Source organism: Orycteropus afer, unplaced genomic scaffold (assembly GCF_000298275.1).
Source record: "Orycteropus afer afer isolate SDZICR_OR568_19922 unplaced genomic scaffold, OryAfe1.0 scaffold00007, whole genome shotgun sequence".
Taxonomy (NCBI): domain Eukaryota; kingdom Metazoa; phylum Chordata; class Mammalia; order Tubulidentata; family Orycteropodidae; genus Orycteropus; species Orycteropus afer.
Window position 1 is genome coordinate 24507152 of NW_006921594.1, and position 15157 is coordinate 24522308.

General features: G+C 37.3%; 1 protein-coding gene across 1 annotated transcript in view; it reads right to left on the reverse strand.

The window, feature by feature from the left end:
- The window catches only part of CACNA2D1 (calcium voltage-gated channel auxiliary subunit alpha2delta 1), a 635761-nt gene that overhangs the window by 103179 nt on the left and 517425 nt on the right, over positions 1 to 15157 (reverse strand). The window contains exon 11 of the mRNA XM_042781442.1: positions 6278 to 6436. Coding sequence (XP_042637376.1) covers positions 6278 to 6436 — 159 coding nt within the window. The remainder of the gene's footprint in view (positions 1 to 6277; positions 6437 to 15157) is intronic.

A 15157-nucleotide genomic window follows, 5' to 3' on the forward strand; every position in this document is an offset into this window, starting at 1 on the left:
ATACTCTTGGGTTTCCTATGTATAGAATCATATCATCAGCAAATAGGAATAGTTTGACTTCTTCTTTACCAATCTGGATGCCTTTGATTTCCCTTTCTTGCCTTATTGCCATGGCTAGGACTTCTAATACAATGTTGAATAGAAGTGGTGATAGATGGCATCCTTATCTGGTCCCTGTTCACAAGGAGAATGGTTTCAGTCTCTCCCCATTGAGAATAATATTGGCTGTTGGTTTTACATAGATTCCCTTTATTATGTTGAGGAATGTCCCTTCTACTCCTATTTTGCTGAGAGTTTTGATCAGGAATGGGTATTAGATTTTATCAAGTGCCTTTTCTGCATCGATTGATATGATCATGTGCTTCTTTTCCTTTGTTTTATTTATGTGGTGGATGACACTGATTGTTTTTCTAATGTTGAACCATCCTTGAATACCTGATATGAACCTCACTTTGGCATAATGAATTACTTTTTTGATATGTTGTTGGAGTCTATTGGCTAGGATTTTGTTGAAGATTTTTGCATCTATATTCATGAGGGATACTGGTCTGTAGATTTATTTCCTTTGAGTGATGTCTTTGCCTGGTTCTGGTATCAAGGTTATTCTTGCTTCATAAAATGAGTTAGGGAGGATTCTGTCCTTTTCTATATTTTGGAAGAGTTTGAGTAGGATTGGGGTCAGTTCTTCTCTGCATGGTTGGTAGAATTCTCTGGTGAAACTGTCTGGGCCAGGACTTTTTTTGTTGGTTATATTTTGATGACCTGTTCAATTTCTTTGTTTGTTATGGGTCCATTCAACTTTTCTACCTCAGTATGTGTTAGTTTAGGTAAGTAATGTGTTTCAAGAAATCTGTCCCTTTCTTCCAGATTTTCAAATTTGTTGGAGTACACTTCTTCATAGTATCCTGATATTATCCTTTTTATGTTAGTTGGTTCTGTTGTGATGCTGCTCATTTTGTTTCTTACTTGTGTTATTTGTATTCTCTCCCTCTTTTCCTTCATTAAATTGGCAAGTGGTTTGCCAATTTTATTAATTGTTTCAAAAAACCTACTTCTAGTCTTGTTGATTTTTTTCTATTGTCTTTCTATTTTCTATTTCATTCATTTCTGCTCGAATCTTTATTATTTCCTTTCTTCTAATGACTGTAGTCTTTTTCTTGCTCTTCTTTTTCTAATTGTTGGAGATGTTGGTTTAAGCTGTTGATTTTGGCTCTTCTTATTTGACATGTGCATTTATTGCTATAAATTGGCCTCCGATCCCTGCTTTTGCTGTGTCCCAAAGATTTTGGTACACTGTGTTTTCATTCTTGTTTGATTCAAGGAATTTTTTAATTTAATTTTTTTTTCTTCTCTGACCTAGTTGCTCTTAAGGAGAGTGTTGTTCAGTTTCCATGTGTTTGCTCTTTTTCTGCTGATCTTCTTATTGTTGATTTCTAATTTGATAGCATTGTGATCTGAGAAGATGCTTTGCAGTATTTCAATGTTTTTAAATTTATATAGGCTTGCTTTATGGCCTAACATATGGTCTATCATGGTTAATACTCCATGTGCACTGGAAAAGGATGTATATTGTGCTGTTGTTGGGTCAAGTGCTCTCTATAAGGTCAAGTTGGTAGATTGTATTGTTCAGCTCTTCTACGTCTTTGTTAAGTTTCTTTCCAGTTGTTCTATCTTTCATCAAAAGTGGTATATTAATGTCTCCCACTGTGATTGTGGAGTCATCTGTTTGCCTTTTTAATTCTTTTAAAGTCTGACTTGTATTTTGGGGCTCTTAATGGGTCCATTGACACTTATTATGGTTATATCTTCTTGTTCAGTTGATCCTTTAATCATTATATAATGTCCTTCCTTGTCTTGTATGGTGTTTTTTGTCTTAAAGTCAATTTTATCAGAAATTAATATTTCCACTCCTGCTCTTTTTGGATTGCCATTTGCTTGATACATCTTTTCCCAACCTTTGATTTTTAGTCTATTTTGTCTTTGTCTCTAATGTGTGTCTCTTGTAAACAGCATATTGATGGATTATGCTTTCTTACCCAGTCTGCAAATCTCCGTCTCTTGAGTTTAGTTCATTAACATTCACTGTAATTATGAGAAGTATGAATTGGTTGGTGTAATTTTGGTATGTGTTTTCTCATGGTATTCCTGGTTTCTTTGTTCCATAAAATTTTCTGTGCTGAGCTCATTATGTTTGTGAATCATGTTATTATTTTCTTTGTTGGCATTGTTTTAGTATTTGCTAAATATTTGTACTTGTCCTCTCTGGTGCTGTAGAGTCTAAGGCATTTGACTGCTCAACAGAAGGCTGGCAATTCAAAACCACCAGCCACTCCTCAAAAGGAAGGTTGGGCAATCGACTTCCGAAATGATACTGCCTCAAAAACACAAGGAGGGGTCGCTATGAACTCACTCGATGGCAGTGAGTTTGGGTGTTTGGTTTTGTGAAGGTTTATCATGTTTCTTTCAGGTTATCCTGTGATTTATAATTTTCTTCCCAAATTTAGAATAGTCCATTGTATTTGCAACTCTTGATTTCCTCACCATTTAGAAGTTCTGCAACTACACTATTTTTTTTCCCTCTTTTTTGGTTTATAGTTGTCCTCATTTGCCAATTGATATCTATGGTTCCCTGTTTACAATCTTGTAAGGTTATTTTACTTGTAAGGTTATTTATATGTCCAGTTGTGTTGGTTTCTGGGTTATGTCATCTTGTGTATTAATGGTTGGTTGTTGTTTGCTATTATTTGTTCTCTGTTCAAAGGATTTCCTTAAGTATTTCTTGTAAGGTTGGTCTGGTTTTAACAAATTCCCTTAATTTCTTCTTATCTGGCAATCTCCTAATTTCACCATCATATTTGAGGGACAATTTTGCTGGGTATATAATTATTGGCTGGAAATTTTTCTCTTTTAGGGTTTTATATATACCATCCCATTGCCTTCTTGCTTGCATGGTTTCTGCTGAGAAATCAGAGCTTATTCTTATTGGTTGTTCTTTATAGGTAACTTTTTGTTTTTCTCGTGCTGCTTTCAGAATTCTTTCTTTGTCTTTGGCTTTGATGAAATGTCTTGGTGATTTTCTTTTGGGTCTATCCTGTTTGGGGTTCGTTGGACTTCTGGAATGGATATATTCACATCTTTCAGCATAACAGGGAAGTTCTCTTCTAACAAACCTTGGACAATTTTCCCAGTAGTTTTCTTTTTCTCTTCCTGTTCTGAAATTCCTATTACACATTGGTTATTCTTTCTTATGGTATCCCACATGAACCTCAGGCTTTCTTCATTTGTTTTGATATTTTTTTCTGATTGATCCCTTTCCAAAGAAGTATTCAGGTTTTTTTCTTCAATCTCATGAATTCTGTCTTCTATTGATTCAATTCTACTCATTTGTCCTTTCAATGTGTTTTCTATTTCTGAAAAAAATTAGTATTAACCTTCTGGATTTCTTTCTGAAGATTTTGTATCATTTCTACTTTTTCATTTATTTTGTCATTTTGTTCTTTTATCATCTTCTGAAATTGTTCTAGGGTTTTGTCTGTGTTTTCCTTAATTGTGTCAGTGTTTTCCTTGTTCTGCCTCTCAATCCTTTGAAGATACCTAATTATTTTAAATTCCATATCAGGGAGTTCCAATGCTGCTTCTTCCTCAGGAATGTATTCTGGGTCTGTATCCTGCTCCCTTGTTTCTACCACTTTATCTTGCTTCTTTGAGTAGACTGTGATGGTCTTTTGTCTCCAAGACATTGTGATGTTGTTGTATTTAGATCTCTGTTAACTGTTTGGGATGAGCAGTTAAGGGTGAGCCAGGCTCTGCTTGGTAGTCATTTATTGTTGGCCAGTTGGTGGAGAAAGAAGTGGTGGCTCTCACTCAACAAGTGGAGCTGCAGGAGGTGTGGGTGTGGTTGTATCATATGGGCCTGGTTGCTGTCTCCTACTCAGCTAGACAAAAACAACTATGTAGAAGCCATAAAAAAAGTAAAAACAAGCAGGCAAAAAACATAATACATAAACACACAGGAACAATCACCAAAAACAAACAAACAAACAAAAAACCACAAAGAAAGAAAGAAAGAAAAATAATGCAGTGTCTGGCGAAGGGGCAATAAGAAAAAAGAGGTAGAGTAGGAGAATAATGAAAAAAAAGGAAAAAATGCAAAAAGAAAAACAAGGAATGAGGTAAACCACGAGAAAGAAAATGGGAACCAGGACCAGGGAAGAGAGTAAAAGCTGAAAACTAGAACCTGGGAAGGGAAGAATAAACAATAATAATAAAAAGGATGAAAAAAAAAATAATAGTGATGATTTTAAAACAGACAAAAACAAACAAACTGAAAAAAAAGGGAAAAAAAATCTGGGCAGGGTGAGGCAGGGCACCTAGACTTTGTCAGAGCACACAGACTGGGATGGAATTCCTGCTGGCCCAGAGGTGGGTGGGACTGAGGGATGGCTGCACCTCTGTTCACCAGAAGGGTGTGGAATCTAAGAGTAACAAGGGGAATATTGCACCTCTCCAGTCGTTTCCCTCTGGAATGTCCCTGCAGTCCCTAGCAAATGGAACCTATTCTGAGGTCCTTGGAATCTGAGAGAATGCTGTCACTTTAAATATACAAAATGGTCAGCTGAACTACCTGTAAACATTCAAAATGGCTGCACCCCCCAGACAAGCAAAAGTCCACAGTTCACCCTGTCTCCTTCTTCTCTGCTTCCGCCTTTTATTCACCACCACCAACGCAGTCCTCCATGCAGCCCCTGGCTAGCACGCTGATTTTTAGGTTAATTCTTAGATGCTTACACCATTTGGCATTATGGTGTATTAGTATTAACCTCTGGTAGCATAGTGGCTAAGACACTTGCCTGCTAACCAGACAGCTGGTGGTTCAAACCCACCAGCCACTCCTCGGAAGGAAGGTTGGGCATTCCTACTTCCATAGTGATACTGCCTCGGAAACCCAAGGAGGGGTCGCTATGAGTCGGGGCCGACTCGACGGCAAATAACAACAACAAGTATTAACCTGTCCGTGAAGTCAGGATCGCTCATGGACTGCAGCTCTGTCTCCTTTTTTGGTGTTTTTATGCAGGTTCTTCTGCTAGTTGGAGTTTAGTCCACTTCTGTATCCTTTCAAAGCTCAGGGCTCCAGGATTATTTTTGGTATCTGTGTAATTGATTCCCCTTTTCTTTGTTGAAGAGGGTCTGTGCAGCCTGTCTGCCTATTCACCTTTGAACCATCACCAGGTCATTCTTATGGGATAAATTTGATTTGTTCCTAAAAACTTCATGAAAGAACACCTCATGGTCTTTCCACTTCCTTCACTGCTTCTACATTGCTTATATCCCAGCTATGCCAAAACATGTTAATGCCAAATGTGCCAAACCACATGCAATTCTTTAAATTTGCCATGCTGGCACATATTTCTATGCCTCTTATCATGCTGTTCTTTTTTATCTGAAATGACTTTCCCTCTCTCATCTGCCCACCTAGAATGTACTTGTCCTTCAAAATTCCATTTTCAAAGAAATGCTACACCTTCTTTGGGTGAGTGGAGTTCCTCCTCTTGCTGCTCCAGCCTACCTTGACTGAATGCTCTGCACCAACATTTTCACCTTATATTAGGAAGGATGATTTAGTGTGTTATGCTGGGCCTTCCTGAGAACTGACAGTCTTGTTTACATTTGAAATCCCAGCACCAGCATTGTGACAAGAATTAGTGAGGCACCCCATATATATGGGCTGAGCGAACAAGTGAATAAATCAAACAATCTGACATCTGGAAAATTGTTTAAAAGATTAACTCAGGGAGAAAAAAAATATCAGATTTGCAGAAAGACAAAATGCAAGAGTTCAACAAATACAACAGTAAAAATGAGCTGACTCTGTAACAGATATTAGCCATTTATTAGAGTAATAATGACCATTATCCAAAACCCATTCAAAAAGCAACACTCCCTTGGGGTTTGCTGTTTGCCGGGCTCTGTGGACAATCCTATCCACAACTCTCTGATTTACTCATTCAAAATGCAACAATTACATTTTAAATGTATTGTTTAATAACTTAAAGATAGAAAATAAAATAAAAAAAACCTAAACTCTACATTTTAAAACTCATTTAACTATTGGATTGTGAAAATTGAAAAATTTCTATTGTGTGGTGTTTTCTAAATAAGCGAGAAAGCACTAAACTTAGCTATGTAGGCATAGGTTGCAGTAATTATCAGGATATTGAAGTGCTGATAGTTCTATCTAATATTGAAAAGAGAGAAAGGAGGTATTATTGATACTTACATTAAGCAGCTGTTCAAAAGCAAAACTAAAGCCTTTCTTATAATCTGTGATTCCTTTTGCTGTGATGTTATTCACTGCATCTTTCAGCACTTTCTTATTTCTTACATTTGCTTGAACAAGGTGTTGAAAACAGCTTACATCCTGGGCATTGCTGTTAAACTGTAAAAAATATTTTTTAAAAAATCAGTACATAATGCACATTAAAATTACCCATACTATTTTCATTGAGTTTGCATCTTATATGTCTCAATCCATGCACTACTTTCTCTTACTAGAGAACAGGTAAGTAGATTGGTAACAAAATGTGCACCAAGGGTCCAACAGTAATTTTCATATAAGCCACCAACTAATACTGTAAACCTGAACCTGCCACTTACATTCTTGAAGCCCTGTTTCCCTGTTTATAAGATTTGGGATTTGAGTTAGATGAGATCTCTTCCAAATCTCAAATGTGATGAGAATTTAGGTAAAAAATAACAAAAACAATTAAGTATATCAGAGCCCAGGAAAGATATGATGATGCCATCCTAGATGCAAGGAAAAATGAACCATTTTCTTTATCTATCACAAGGAAAATCTGGGTGGTAAAATAATACAAGAGATGACAGAAATGGAACTTTAGTAGTTTTGAAATGTGATGGCAGAGTCTTTCTAAAATGGGGGCTAAATTGGAAAAACAGTCTGGGAAAAGCAGGAACTACTGGCAAACTTTTAGAACTATCATTCTGTAGGGTATATAAAGACTGGAAGGGAAACACAGAGACAAGGCGATGGATGGGCTAGCCAAGGTTTCCTGTTTCCATTCATCCAGTTTCTTTCCCCTTCCTACCTTCTCATCATTGTTTTTGGGCAAATGTTGCCCCTTTGGTCTCATATAGTAGACTGTTCTAAGGAGCACATTCCTTATGGGTTCTTATGCAATCTATTATTTGGTTAAGAGGTGGCCTCTACGAGTGGCTTAAATTCCATGGTAGAAGGGTGACTTAGGGCAATAGTCTTGGGGGTTCCTCCAATCTCTCTCAGACCAGAATGTATACTTCTTTGTATGAATTTGTGTTTTTTTCTACATTTTTCTTCCATTCTAACCACTGGAACCTTCTAATGTGTACATGGTCAGAATGGTCTGTAGTGGTAGCCAGGCACTATCTGGTCTCAGTTAGAGACCAGTTCTGGTCACAGACTAGAGGAAGCTGTGATTCACATGGGCTATTAATCGCTTGGACTAACTGCTTCCTTTGATCTTTTTTTTTTTTTTTTAATTCTCCTTTGCTCCATGTGAGAACAGATCAATAGCTGCATCTTAGATGGCAGCTCTGAAGCTTTTAAGACCTCAGATGCTACTCACCAAATTAGGAAGAACATTGTCTTTATGTACTACATTATTACATTATGCCAACTGACCTAGAAGACCCCTGAGAATATGGTTCTTTGCATTCAAGTCCAGTAGCTCAGTCCTGTGAAGCTTTCAGTTATGTCTAAGAAGTTACCACAGCTGTGCCCCCATGTAAGTTATATATATATATATATATATATATATATATATATACACACACACACACACATATGTGTGTGCATATGTATGTGTGTATATATATATATACACACACACACACACACACGACTATACATGCAGCACATACAAAAATGTATGAAAAAAAATCCACAACCATACTTATATATGCACATGGGTGTAGTCTCATATGACTTCCCACACCTATTTAGCACACACATCTACTTAGACATCCATTCATAAATCCTTGTTTGTTATTACTGTTGTTGCAGGATTAACTCACTGCCGTGGAGTCAGATCCTACTCACAGCGACCCCTTCTCAGGTTTCCAAGAAGGTATCACTATGGAAGTAGATTGCCCAATCTTCCTTCCAAGGAGTGCCTGGTGGGTTTGAACCGCCAGCCTTCTGGTTAGCAGTCAAATGCCTTAGGTCCTATGCCACCAGAGCTCCTTGTTGCAGGATTATATATGTGTTATTTACTGCAATTATCCTTTATTCTTGTCTACCTCACAGTGTCTTCCTTTGCTTTGTTCATGTTGTACTGACTTCCTCCATATTGTATTTTACCTTTTTCTTCACCAGAATTAACATTTGTCTACTATCTGCTTACTGATTCTGCCTCCCTTCCCTTCTCTCCCTAGTAACCATCAAAGAATGTTTCTTTCTGTGTATAAACCTACTCCAGATTTTTATAATAGAGGTTTTCTACAATAGTCATCCTTTTGTGATTGATTTATTTCACTCAGCATTACATCCTCTAGATTCATCCATGTTGTGAGATGTTTCACAGACTCATCATCATTCTTTATCATTGTATAGCATTCCACAGTGTGTGTGTGTGTGTGTGTGTGTGTGTGTTTAGCGTGGGATGGGACTAGAAAAGCCTTTAGGGAAACACGAGGAAAGATTAGCTGTGTTGCATGTGAAGACAAGTGGTATAAAATGAGTTTGGGCAGAGAGGCAGGGCCAGATCACATGGACTCTAATGAAAATATGCAGGCACTATGATTTTATGGTCTGCCAAATGGGAAGTCACAGAGAAATTTTAAGTCACATGCAAAGTAATTTATTATAGAATTTTAAAAAGTCACCCTTGCTGCTGTGTGGAGAAAGTACCTGAGAAAACAAAATTTAAAGGAGGGAGAATAATTAGGAGACTAAGACAGTAATCTAGTTGAAAACATATAGGAGTTTGTCATGCATGGATATCATCAGAAAAGGAGGGATTAAAGATATATTTTTTGAGACGGAATCAATAGAATGTAGTGGTAGACTATATGTGTGGATCAGTAAGTGGTATCTTGAGTGACTTCCCAGGGTCTAACTTCCAGTTTCTGAGGAGAGCATCTGAATGGCCATACATTTCCTGAGAAAGGGAAGGCTAGAGGAATAGGGAAGAGAACACAGAGTTCACGTCAGGGTGAATTTTCAATATGTGTGAGATAGTCTACTGGAGATGTAAAGCATGAGGCTCAGAAGAGTCAGGAGTGAAAATAACAAATAGGAGTCTTCATTTGACTTAAAGCCATGCGAATGAAGGTGAAGTAGACGAGGAGTACTTCCAAAAACTGGTGAAGAGTAATTCTGTATGGAGATGAGAGGGAAATTGGGAAACTGGACTGTTTTGGAAGCCAAGAGATAGGAAAGAATATTGCAAGCAGAAAACCTCACAGCTCAGGGACACAGAAAATGGTGAGTAAAAACTGTGCATTGGACTAAGCAATATGGAATCTATTGTCAATCTTATGAAGACAGTGTTTGCGGGGATAGAACCCAAAGAGAACTCACTGACTACCAAATGGGAGGTATGTTAAATGGGAAGCAGAGCATAAAAACATGGTGGTAAATGCAGGTGGACAAGGAGATGGGATCAAGGAAGGCTATTTTAAGCTAGGGGTGTTTGAATATGAACTTAATGATATTAAAGAGAGGAGAATAAAGATATAATTGTTGATGCTAGGTGCTGCTGAGTCAATTCCAACTCATGACAACCCCATGCAAAACAGATGAAATACTGCCTGGTCCTGAACAATTGGTGTTAGAGTTGAGCACATTTTTGTTGTCACTATGTCAATCAGTCTCATTGAGGAGGTCCCTCTCTTTTGCTAACTCTGTACTTTACTAAGCATGATATACTGCTCCAGGTACTGGCACCTCCTGATCAAATGTAAAAAGTATCTGAGATGAAGTCTTGTCATCCTCATGTCTATGGAGCATTCTATCTGTATTTTTTCCAAGACAGTCTTGTTCATTCTTCTAGCAGTGAATGGTATATTCAGTATTTTTTTTCCAACACCATAATTCAAAGACATCAATTCTTTCTCTGGCTTCCTTATTCATTGTCCAGTTTTCATATGCATATGAAGTGATTGAAATTAACATGCCTTGGATTTTTAGTCTCGAGGGTGGCATCTTTGCTTTTGAAGACTTTATAGAGGTCTTTTGCAGCATATCTGTCCAATGCAATATGTCATTTGATTTCCTGACTGCTGCTTCCATGGGTGTTGATTGTGGATCCAAGGAAAATGAAACCTTAATAACTTCAATATTTTCTCCTTTTATCATGATTTTGCTTATTGGTTCAGTTATGAGGATTTTTGTTTTCTTTATGTTGAAGTGCAATCCTTACTGAAGTCTATAGTCTTTAATTCTCATCAGTGAGTACTTCATTTTTCTATCATATGTATATTCTAAGTTGTTAATGAGTCTCCAATCATGATGCTGCACTCTTCTTCATATAGTTCAGCTTCTTGAAATATTTGGTCAGTACCTAGACTGAATAAGTATGAAAGGATATAACTCTGACACTCACTTCTCTTGATTTTAAACCTTGCAGTATCCACTTGTTCTGTTAGACTACTACCTGTTGATCTATGTGCAAGTTCCACAGAAGCACATTAAGTGTTCTTGAATTTCCATTCTTCACTATATAATAAATCATTTGTTATAATCTACACAAATGACTTTGCATCATCAATAAAACACAAGCTAACATCTTTCTGATATTCTCTACTTTCAGCCAAGATCTTTCTTACATCAGCAATATCCCTCATTCCATGCCTTTTTCCAAATCTGGTTTGACTTTCTGGCAGTTTCCTGTTGACGCACTGCTGTAATAGTTTTTGAATTATCTTTGGCATAATTTTACTTGCATGTGATACTAATGAAAAACTGATAATTTCTGCATTCCATTGGATCACCTTTCTTTGGAATGGGCATGAATCTGAATCTCTTTCAGCTGTTCTTCCAACGTTCTTGGCATATACGATTGAGTGCTTCCTTTGTTTACACACCTCAAATGGTATTCCATCAATTCCTAGAGGTTTGTTTTTAGCCAATGCCTTCAGCGTAGTTTAGAGTTGTTCGTTCAGTACTATTGCTTCTTGATCACATGCTACCTCCTGAAATGGCTGAACATCAACCAATTCTTTTTGGTACAGAGGCGACGTATTCCTTCCATCTTCTTTTGATGCTTCCTGCATTGTTCAATATTTCACTCATAGGATCCCTCAACAAATTGCAACTCGAGGCTTGAATTTTCTTCAGTTCTTTCAGTTTGAGAAATGCCAAGTGTGTTCTTCTCTTTTGGTTTTCTAACTCCACGTCTTTGCATATTTCATTTTAATACTTTGTCTTCCCAAGCTGCCCTTTGAACTCTTTGTTCTGCTCTTTTACTTCATCATTTCTTCTATTCTCTTAAGCTTCTCTACATTTAACAGCAAGTTTCAGAATCTCTTCTAACATCCATTTTAGTCTTTTTTGTTTGGTTGGTTTTTTAAAAGAAACTTTTACTTTCTTCATACATGAAGTCTTTGATGTCATCCCACAACTTCTCTGGTCATTGGTGTTGAATGCATCAAATCTATTCTTCAGATGGTTTCAAAATTCAGATAAGATATACTCAAGGTTGTAATTTGGTTCTCAAGGACTTATTTTAATTTTCTTCAGCTTCAGCTTGATTGTGCATGTGAGTGATTGATGGTCTGTTCTGCAGCCAGCCCCTGGTCTTATTCTGACTGATGAAACTGAACTTCTCCCTCGTCTCTTTCCACAGATACAGTTGATTTGACTTCTGTGTACTCCCTTTGATGAGATCCAGATGTATAGTTGCTGGTTATGTTGTTGAAAAGGTACTTGTAATGAATAAATTATTTGTCTTACAAAATTCTATCACGTGTCTCTGTCACTGATTTTATCACTAAGGTTACATTTTTCAGGTACTAATATACTATTTTTTTATTTCCAACTTTTGCATTCCAATTGCCAGTAATTATCAATATATCTTTTTTTATATTATTTTAAAACTTTTATTGTGATTTTGGTGGAAGTTTATGGAGTAAATTGATTTCCCATTCAACAGATCATGTACATTTTGTTTTGTGACATTGATTGCAATCTCCACAATGTAACAGCACTCTTCTAAGTTCTTCCATGTGGTTACCATTTCCCTTTGTCCTTCTTTCCTGTCTATCCCTGCCTTCTGAACTTTATTCCTGGGAACACGCTGCCATTTTCATCACTTATGGTTAACTGCTCTAAGGAGTGTGCACCTCCCTGGTGTTATTGTTTACCTTGTTCACCTCATAAGCCTATGTATGTTTGGTTGAAAGTTGAGCCATGGAGGTGAGTCTCCTTCTGGGCTTGAAAGGTGACAAAGGCTATAGTTCCAAGGGTTCCCCTGCCTCTAACAGACCAGTAAGCATGGTCTTTTCTATTATTTTGAGCTCTTTTCCACGTTCTTCTCCTACTCTATGCAGGATCTCTTATTGTGATCCTTTTCAAAGTGGTCGGCAATGTTAAGTGGGCACATCTAGTTCTGGTCTTAGGGTCATGGGGGCTGAGGTTTATATGATCCACTAGTCCCTAGGTAATTGTTTCCATGAATCCCTGATTTTCTTCACTCTTCTTTGCTCTAGATGAGACGAGACCAATAATTCCACCTGAGATGGCAGCTTGCAAGCTTTTAGATACCTGTTGCTACTCATCAAAGTAGGATGTAGAGCAATGTCTTTGTGGACTATGGTATGCCAATTGACTTTGATATTCACACAAATAGAGTTCTGAGCTGACAGGTCCAGCAACCTGCTCACTCATTCATGGTGTTTGGTTATAGCTAAGAAATCTTCATAACTTTGTCCTGTTAGCTCTACTATATATGTGGATAATTTTACAGCACATATAAATATGTATGTTGTAGTATCATCTGTCAAGCCTATATATTATCAAAGATATAGTCATTTTTGCCTACCTATTTATAATCTAAGGAGCTCTGGTGGTGTAGTGCCTAAGGCATTTGACTGCTAACCAGAAGGTTGGCAGTACAAACCCGACCAGCCACTCTGTGGAAGAAAGAATGGGCAATCTACTTCTGTAAAGATTTACTACTTCAGAAACCCAAAGGGGGTCGCTATGAGTCAGAATCAACTCGACGGCAATGAGTTTGGTTTGGATTTTTTATTCATAATCTACTCATTTTATCTGTCTACTTATGTATTCACTTGTAGATTAATGTTTATTACTGATAATGCAGGACTGTACATGGAATAGAAAAGGTTGCCTTTGCTGTCTGTAACTCTTGTGCACCTCTCCATGTCTTCCTTTTCCTAAGTAACATTGTGTTGGTCAACCACTATTTGTATATTTCCTTTCCTTCCACCCAAATCAATAGGTGTCTCTTACATGGTTAGTAATGCTCCCTCCTTTCACTCTCATCCCTGGTAACCATGATATGTTTCTTTCTGTGTACAAAATTTTCTTGACCTTTTGTAACAGTGAACTCACACAATATGTATCTTTATTGACTTATTTCACTCAGCATAATGTCCTTCAAGTTCATCCACTTTATAAGGTATTTCACAGATTCTTCATTATTCTTTAATATTGCATTGTATTCCATTGTGCGTATATCCAATAATTTGTTTATCCATTCATCTGTTGCTGGGTGCTTAAGTTGCATCTATCTCTGCTACTGTGAATACTGTCAGTGGTAGGATAATATCCATACACAAAGAAGATCAGTTAATACCACTATTATTCAGGTTTACACACTGACCACTAATGCCAAAGTTGAAGAAGTTGAAAATTTTTAGCAACTCTGCAGTCTGAAATTGATCAAATATGCAATCAAGCTGCATTGATAAATGGTGCTACCTTAAAAAGTTGGAAATAGAAATACGATTTGATCCAGCAATCCCACTACTAGGTATATATCCTAAAGAAGTAAGTCAGGACATGAATAGGTATATGCACATGCATGTTCATTGCATCAGTATTCACCTCACAAATGCCTAGGATATTGATCTTTAAGCATTCTGTTTCATTTTGACAACTTCTAATTTTCCTAGATTCATATTTAGTACATTCCATGTTCTAACTGCTAAAAGATATTTACAGCTATTTCTTGTCATTTTGAGTTGTGCTACATCAGCAAATGAAAGCTCTGGAGGCTTTGCTCCATCCACGTCATTAAGGTTGATTCTGCTTTGAGAAGGCAGCTCCTCTCCAGTAGTATTTGGGCTCATCTTCTGATACTATATCATACAGTGTTGTGCTGCTATCCCTAAGGGTAGCACTGGCCAAATGTTCCAGGTCCTATTTCCCACTCTATCTTTGTATGGATGCTTCTCTGAAACCAATCTATCATAGGTCACCCTGCTGGTATCTGAAATACTGGGGGCACAGCTTCCAGCATCACAGTAATATGTAAGGTACCACAGTGCAGGAGAAAGGGAATAAACTGTTAAAACCAAAGTTCTTCCAAAAACATATAGAGGAATAGGCCTTTAGGAAAATGCATATCCACTTAATTTTTTTCCAGAAAAAAAATTGTAGAAACTAGGTAAGGGGGCAGGAGATATGTGGATTTTGTTTCCTCCAAAAGAAATAAGACATGATAATCAAGAGATGGAAGTAGATTCAAGACTTGAAAAGGGTAGTGGAAAACAAAAGTAAAGTGTTCCACACAGGCAAATAATTTAGGCCCTTTGTTTTTTGTTTTGAAACACTACTTTCAGATACACACACACACACACACACACCCCACACACACATATACATAAATGACAGACAACAGTTTTATTATTTTCTTTAAATTCAAATGTTAAAAAACTTAATCTCTTCAGATCCAAATGATCAGTCCTACGTTCTATTGCCTACTTCAACACTTCTATCCTTTGACAATTTGACTCGGTCTTATTCTATACATTATTGTTGTTGTTGTTATGTGCCATCGAGTTGGCCTCGACTTATGGCGACCCCTCCTTGGGTTTCCGAGGCAGTATCACTACAGAAGTAGATTGCCCAATCTTCCTTCTGACAAGTGGTTGGTGGGTTTGAACCACCAGCCTTCTGGTTAGCAGTCAAGTGCAT